The sequence below is a fragment of the Lactuca virosa genome, chromosome 9, assembly GCF_052849685.1.
Source record: "Lactuca virosa cultivar CGN04683 chromosome 9, Lactuca_virosa_CGN04683_v6, whole genome shotgun sequence".
Taxonomy (NCBI): Eukaryota; Viridiplantae; Streptophyta; class Magnoliopsida; order Asterales; family Asteraceae; genus Lactuca; species Lactuca virosa.
In genome coordinates, this window is record NC_136434.1 from 4,979,158 (window position 1) to 4,987,156 (window position 7,999).

General features: G+C 33.4%; 1 protein-coding gene across 2 annotated transcripts; it reads right to left on the reverse strand.

Moving 5' to 3' along the window:
- Window positions 1-810: 810 nt before the first annotated feature.
- Window positions 811-3,200, reverse strand: LOC145136630 (endoglucanase 17-like). Of its 2 annotated transcripts, XM_079070743.1 has the most exons (7): window positions 2,871-3,198; window positions 2,568-2,774; window positions 2,279-2,479; window positions 2,097-2,189; window positions 1,854-2,015; window positions 1,653-1,764; window positions 811-1,575 (listed from the first exon to the last, which is right to left on the reverse strand). In XM_079070743.1, exons 1-7 carry the CDS (start codon window positions 3,093-3,095, stop codon window positions 1,079-1,081), a joined length of 1,497 nt encoding a protein of 498 aa, XP_078926869.1. In that variant the 5' UTR covers window positions 3,096-3,198; the 3' UTR covers window positions 811-1,078. The 2 variants fall into 2 exon arrangements, with proteins under 2 accessions (XP_078926869.1, XP_078926867.1); XM_079070741.1 differs by having other exon boundaries at window positions 2,568-3,200.
- Window positions 3,201-7,999: the final 4,799 nt, after the last annotated feature.

Here is a 7,999-nt window from a genome sequence, read left to right on the forward strand (position 1 = left end):
TTATTTGATGTGTGTTTTTTTTGTTTTTTGTTTTTTTTTTAAGTTGTACGTTTAAGCTTTCTAGTTTTTATTTTCTAATTTCATAGGATTTTTTTAAGTAATGTAATGGTTTTTATTTTTAATTAATGAATTATTTTGTTTTTATTTAAAACTAAAAAAATTATTTATTTAAAAATAAAAATAATTTAAAGGAGTGTGGCACCACTCCTTGGGTGTGGTATGCGACCACACTTTTGTGATAATGAATGAGATGACGCCTACGTGTCACTGTGATTTCATGAGGGAGCAGGGCACCACTCCATCCAGCATTATACAATTTTTTAAGGAACCAAAAACCCTAAGAAAAATCACATGTTAGACCAATGATGAGCATTAGAAAAAGAAAAAAGAACGAGCCTATACGGCTTTGTAAGACTACTCGGAGTGGGCAACGCCTACTCCTGTTATTGTGCCTAATAACACGTGATAACGCCAATAAACACCGCCCCTCCCTCCCGTTATTGCGTGTTAAAGGCATTCCCATTACTTCCCGTTACCACCATAACATGTGTTAACAGCGTTTTCTTGTTTTTTCTCCTAGTAACGCGTTGCCCACACCCACCTCTCTAAACCACAAGACAACTTTTGCAATTTACTTTTTTTTAACATGTAATGTGATATACTGTAGACGCGGCCATAGCGGGTCTTTTCAGAACAGTGTTTATAAGTCAAAATTATTATAATAACATAATTTCATGGGCATATTTAACAAAATAAATATTTATAAAAAAATGTGTATAAAATATTAAATTAAAATATTATAATTGAGCATTTGCTTTAGATAGTAGTGCCGTTCTCATTGATCACTTGCTTGTAGTTTACATTTTTCTTGAATAATTTGAATAACCATTGTACATAAACCCAAAAGCATTACATAAACCATTATACAATTTCTTCCGGGGCTCCACCAATCTTGATCTTCCCGAATCCGAAAATTAAAAACAAACCCTAATTAACTTCAATCCAAATAGGCAAATACAAAGATCATAGATGAGTCATAACGACTACATTCCTTGATAATTTCATATGATGCTCTAAACTAAAGCTGCCCAAATGAATGAGCCAAATACGTTAGCGTTCCAACCAGGGGTGCATTCGTGTACGTCGCCGGTTCCGTTTGGAAATAATCCGACCGTTCATCTGTATAATGGTCGTGTCCGTCGGGTCCCCCGACGACGGCTCCGACGAGTATGTTTGGGTTTGGGTTCTCGGTATGCATGAAGGTGAACCCCGATCCGCAATCGATTTTGGCTGGATGTGCGGAGACTGATGGCAGAGACGAGCTCCGGTGGTGAATCCTCTTTGGGTATCTTGAACCATATCCCACCATGTACGACATCTTCATCGGATTGTCACCCAGCAGATAATCCACTTGTTTCTTGGCAATGGTTCGGAGCCGCCGTGGGGTCACAATTGCGCCACCGCAGTTCACAACTTTGTGTGCTTTGGTCAAGAATTTGGCATATGTTACCAACAAGAATGTGGTCGAAGTTACATACTGCAGGTTACTGTCATCCATCTTGAACAAAAGCCCTCCTGTAATTACATCCGTCCACTGTAGTGTCAGAGACGATTTCAACGTAAAAAAAAAGAGTAAAAAAACAAAAAGGAACCTGGTGTGTATTGGGTTTGAGAATAGGGGGCTCCTGGAACAAGTGAGCAAATGAAGCTATCTGCATGACCCTTGTAATCATGGAGAGATTGGACCTTCTGGACAAGAAATGCCTGCAAAATAGACCGACCATAATTAAAGACTTAATTACAGATCATATCATCTCATGTGTTATTACAGAAGAAAAACGTTGGGAGATTACTTTTGAGAGAAGAATCTTGGCCCCAGCATGCTTATTGTCCCAACTAAAGGTATTATCACTCTCATCAGCACCAAGTGTTACACCATTTGCTTGAATGTAGTTTAAATATGTTCGGCTTCTTGTAGCTTTCTGCAACCATGCTGCTCCCCACAATAATTCATCCTTTAACAGAAACAAACAACCTCTTTAATAATTCACATTTTAACACCCTTTAATAATACACAAAATCATCCACGAATTTACCTGGTATCCAGAATATGAGCAATAAAATGGGCACACATAACTCTTGAGCCCATCGCTATAGGAACCTCTGTACTTGTCGGCAAACGCAAACACCTGTTTGTAACATGAACAAAGATAAAAATTCTGCTTCTCGAGCTCCAAGTAATTTTTTAGTAAGAATTGGAAATTTTGCATTTGGTTACCCTAATGGCCCTTTTAAGGAGGACCCTGGAGTAAGCGGGGTCAGACTTTCTGAAAACCAAAGACGCAGAAGCAAGAGCAGCAGCTGTTTCAGCAGCAACATCGGTCCCTGGATGGTTTCTGTCGATCTTCAACACTGTTCTTTGGGTATCCATGTCTTCAGGTCTTTCCCAACAAGCATGATCTTTGTTTGCGTCGCCAACCTTCATCATTACCAACAAAATTTCAGTCAAAATCAAGAAAAGTAGCCATAGCTAGATCATGTGATGTGTCATCTTGATTTGGATTTACCTGAACGTAAATGGTGTCTGGTTGAGCGGTAGCTTTGAGAAGATAATCTGTCGCCCAACGGATGGCTGTTTTCGCATTTCCTAACTCATTTTTCATTAACCCACCAAATTCAATAACGCTCCATGACAGCATTGTGGTGGTGAACGCCATAGGAAACCCAAACTTGATATTATCCCCTGCATCATAGTATCCACCTACTAAATCCACCTGCATTGTCAAGTTACCACGCAAATCAGTCATAAAAAAAGAAATTCTTCTTGGGATGCTCCATCGTTGTTTATGTAGAAGGAAGAAAGGGCATACTTTCATGGCGGATCCGTCTGAAAGTCCAGAGTTTCTCCTCCAAGTCATTCTCTGGTTGGGAGGAAGTTTGCCTGACCTTTGGCCTTCAAAGAAAAGAATGGATTTGGTGAGGGCGTCTCTGTAGTTGTGAGAGGCGATGCGACGGTGGTGTACAGCGGAGGTTGTGGCGAAGAACAGGGTGAGTAGGAGGAAGAAGAGGTGGAGGACAGGGGAGGAGGAAGCCATAGGTGTTGGAAGAAAAGCGCAGAAGGTGATGAGAAGACGAAGGAGTCGTCGCTCTTAAATAGAGAAACGAAAAGCTGCCTTGGAACGTCCTGCTTCCTACAAACAATAAATCTAAGACAATACTCGCTCCTCTCCATATATGTTTAATCTTTTTATTTAGAAAGCTATTATTTTGGAATTTAAGTAAATAATTTAACGTGTATTTGAAAAAATATATATTTTGACATTTTGGGTTTCGCACTGAAATATTTTGGAATTTAAGTAAATAATTTAACGTGTATTTGAAAAAATATATATTTTGACATTTTGGGTTTCGCACTGAAATTTCGGAGTTCGGAAAAAAAAAACTCGGGAATTTCAAAAGCAAATCTGAAATCCAATTAACGATTTCATAATTTCGAGAAAAAATCATGTCTCACTTAAATCTAATAATAAAAGTTAAATAAACATAGCAAATGTGAACAATATAATATATACGATATTAAAACATAAAATCAGACATTTAATTGGAAAACAGTAACATTAAAAACTTCGAAATAGATTTTTCACATATGAAAAGAGAGTTCTTTTGAAAAAAAAATGGAAAAAATAAAAATAAACTCTAGAATTTTAAGATCAAATCTCGAATGGAGCATCGGAAATAAATGGTCATTTTTCAAAAACTAAAAAAAAGTTTTTTTTATTATGATTATCTATTTTTTTTTTAAATGACAAATCTATTATACTTTTAGGTTTACTTTTTTTTTTGTCTGCAGATTTTCTTGGCATTTTCTGTCTTCGCCGCACAGATCACACGCAGACATTAGACTTCGCAGACTGTTTGTTTTTTTGAAGACTATAGATTTAGGTGCTGTTTGTTTTTTCTGAGGCAAAATGTTTGCAGTCTGCGGACCACATCTGTAGACCTCTGCAGTAGAAGAGGTGGACCAAACGTCTGCAGCCTGAAAAAAGAAGACTGTTTGTTTTTTTAACATCTGCGAGCTACTAAAATAAACTGATTTTTTTAAATTTCAAAGTGATTTTTTAATATTTTTATTACTTTGTTATAAATAATTAACGAATCTAGATCAACTTTTATGTATAATTGTATAAAAAATAAAAATAAAAATTGTATAAATTAACGTATATATTTGATAAAAACCAACAACTTTTGTTGCAAAGTTATAACTAAACATTATAATTAGTGATCAAAGAATTTGATTCATAAATGGATGGAAATAAACTTCGATTTTTTCAACTAAATCCACTAAAAACGTACCATAAATATTTTCTCGAGAAATTGACGATACTGTATTAAATAATGTTTTACAAAATTTGGCAAAAAAATATAAGAATATATTATGATTTTTTTTTTCATATTTATATAAACAACTTCAACGACTATTATTGTAATAAATCTTTATTTATAAATTTGTCAAAAATATCATGTTTGTATCGTCGAACGTTTTTTTTTAAGTTTTGTAATTTTTTTTTCAAATTGTTTATCATTAATAAAGTTGGAAAAAATATAAATTAAAAAAAACATAAAAAAATAAAGATATATATGTTTTTTTAGGCTAGAAGATGTCTGAAGATGTTAGAAGACTCTGATCCACATCTGCGCCAAAAAGAGCGCGCGCATACATTTTTAGGTCTGCAATCTTCAAAGAAACAAACGGTCTGCGAAGGCTAATGTCTGGGCGGCGCAGACAGAAGAGGCCACGCAAATCTGCAGACAAAAAAACAAACACTACCTTAAAAAGGTTTGTGCGTCATCTTCTTGGCGCAGATGTGGACAATAGTCTTCAAACCTTTCCAAATTTTCTAGCCTAAAAAACATATATATCTTAGTTGTTGTTTTTTTTTTAAACTTAAATTTGTTTTAACTTTATCTATGATAAACAATTTGGAAAAAAAAAAGTTAAAATACTAGGTTCGACGACACAATCATGACTTTTGTGACCAATTTATAAATAAAAATTTAATTACAATAATGATCGTTAAAGTTGTTTATATAGATATGAAAAAAAAAATTGTAATATTGTCTTATATTTTTTTGTGTCAAATTATATAAAACATTATTTAATGCAATATTATTCATTTCTTGGGATAAATATTTATGGTCAGTTTTTAATTGATTTAATTGAAAAGGTAAAATGAAAATTTTGAATATTTCACTTAAAATCAAAGTTTATTTCCATCAATTTTACGTGTTAAATTCTTTTATCCTTAATTAAATGCTTAGGTATATCTTTGCGACCAAAGTTTGTTGGTTTTTATCAAATATATACGTTAATTCGTTCAATTTTATTTTCATTTTTATACAATAATATATAAAAGTCGATCTATATTTGTTAATTATCTATAATAAAGTCATAAAATTATTAAAAAAAACTCTTTTAAGTTTTAAAAAAATCGGTTTAATTAGATATTAGTTTATTCTAGCAGTCTGCAGATGTTAAAAAACAAACAGTCTTATTCTTTCAGACTGCAGACGTTTGGTCCACCTCTTCTACTGCAGAGGTCTGTAGATATGATCCGCAGACTGCAGACATTTTGCATCAGAAAAAACAAACAACACTTTAAACTACTCCTTAATTCAACATATGTCCACTGCAGTAGTTGAACCCTTAACTTCAAGTAGGAAGGAAAAAAACTAAAAAAAAAATAGTTAATGTTTTAAAATTTTCACTCATAATGATTAGTTTTCTCAATTTCCTTATAATTTTTGTTAAAGTATAAAGATTGAATGCTAATATTATATAGTCAAAGTTTTGTCAAAATATATCTTATTAAAATTAGTTATTGTTTTTATTTATAAAATAATAATCTTTTATATTTAATGAAAATTTGATATATAAAATTGTTATCATTTTAAATCATAATATCATAATAATAGGAGACATATATTATTACTAGATTATCTATGAAATCTCCTCAAGGGTTTATATCATTAAAAAATTTACTTTAAGCTTTATTATTTTTTGGGTAATTATTTTAAAAGCATATTATGTGAATCGTCTCTCGTGTAGGTATCAAAAGGTACGTTCAGTCCCTATTTAAAAAAATTAACTAGGACTGTCTCCAGTTTGTCATTTTCTTACACGGTTAGTCCCTATCGTCGTTATTTGTTAGTGGTTGTCGTTTAAATGACCCACGTGCCTTGCACACATGAGTATTTTTGTCTTTTCAAGTCAACTACACACACACACGCTCTCCATTTCGATTTAGATTTTACACAGATGGTCTTTATTTGCAAGTTCCATTGTGGTTTAGGTCATTCATCAAAATAAAATGACTAACTTGCCCTTATTTATTTTAGTTTGTTAAATAAAATATAAAAATATAAAAATAAAATGGGCTCGCCACTCACAATCCCCCCCCCACCCCTCTATACACACACACACACACACACACACATATATATATATATATATATATATATATATATATATATATATATATATATATATATATATATATATATATATATATATATATTACTCATCACCGTCTCATTCGAGCTTCAAACCTTCCACAACCTATCTGGGATTTTCTCTGAAAATTGGTTATCATAAACTCGAAGAACCCTCAAGCAGCTACAAGTTTCAAGTGATTTTGGTATGTAACCGGAAAGATCCATCGGTAAGTTTCCAGTAAACTAGTTTTAGTCAATCGTCAATATTTTCATCTTAGGGTAGCTTCCGAAATCCGCTGGTAGTTCACCTAAGAAGTTATTAAAGTAATTTTGAATATGGTTTAGCATAGCCAAATGGACAGTGCTCATCGAAATCTCATTGGATAGTTGATTGAACATGAAAGTCAAGTTCATTAAATGGGTTAAATTCCCAAAACCTTTGGGGACTTTTCCTGTTAGTATGTTTTTAGAGAGATCAATGATCTCCAATTTCAATGCTCAAATAAAATATTGGATTTTACCTGTTAGATTGTTCCCATGAATAGAAATGTGGGTTAAATTGTTTAACAAGAAAAGATCACTTGGTTTCGATCCATTTAGGTGATTAACTGATAAAGCCAACAGATCCATATATTGCTTGTCGGAATGGAGTAAAAATCTGAGGAATCGATGCTTCATTGATTAATGTTATGGGTGATATTTTTATAACCTTATTTTCTAACATCTTAAACTTGTACTAACATCTTGAATCGCCCAAGATCCTGGATCGCCTAAGATCTTGAACTGCCCAAGATCTTGAACAAGTGAATATCTTGGGATTGCGATCGTATTTGTTGTTGTATCTTGTGTGGGAGTTGAAGACTTGATGAAAAAGAGATGGACCAGGTCAAAAGACACGCCGTCAACAAGGAAAAACACGGACTATCCCCGAATAACCTGGTCAACCTAGAATAGGGGAAGATCCCAGCTTTTTAGGGAAATTAGTTAGATGTTAAATATATATAAAGCCTAGCTAATCATTGTTCACATAGGCACTTCCACTTCTTCTTCTTCTATGATTCTTTTGACACTTGAGCACATTCACATTTTTTTTAAGATCAACTAGCACCTGTAATCTTATTCTTGGTTTAATACTAGTTCTAAGTCAGGTGATTTCTGTTGGGTTATGAGCATTCTAACACTCCTAAGTGTACATGCAACCCTAAATACCTTGGATCTATGTTTTCTCTATTATACATACAATTATGAACATCCAAGGTATTATCCTAATCTAGCATACAAAATAATAAATATAACAAGATAGAATACATACCTCTTTGATGTAGAATGTCTTCATGAAGCTTGAGTGCCTAGTGCCCCAAGTGTGACACCGCAAATGGTTCACACAACACCAAATACACTTGGAATAACTTGAGAGAAACTTGAACACTCCTTGAAATCGTCTAGCCCTCACACTCACACATTAGTGTACGATTTCTTGAGCCATGGGATTCTTTTATATGGTGGC

Bases quoted from the DNA above. Each gene is read 5' to 3' on its own strand.
- LOC145136630 (XM_079070741.1), bottom strand. From the start codon at position 3,095: ATGGCTTCCTCCTCCCCTGTCCTCCACCTCTTCTTCCTCCTACTCACC. The intron at 2,480-2,567 runs GTAAATCCAAAT...GTAATGATGAAG, and splicing joins CAGACACCATTTACGTTCAG to GTTGGCGACGCAAACAAAGA. The intron at 2,190-2,278 runs GTAACCAAATGC...TGTTACAAACAG, and splicing joins TCCTTAAAAGGGCCATTAGG to GTGTTTGCGTTTGCCGACAA.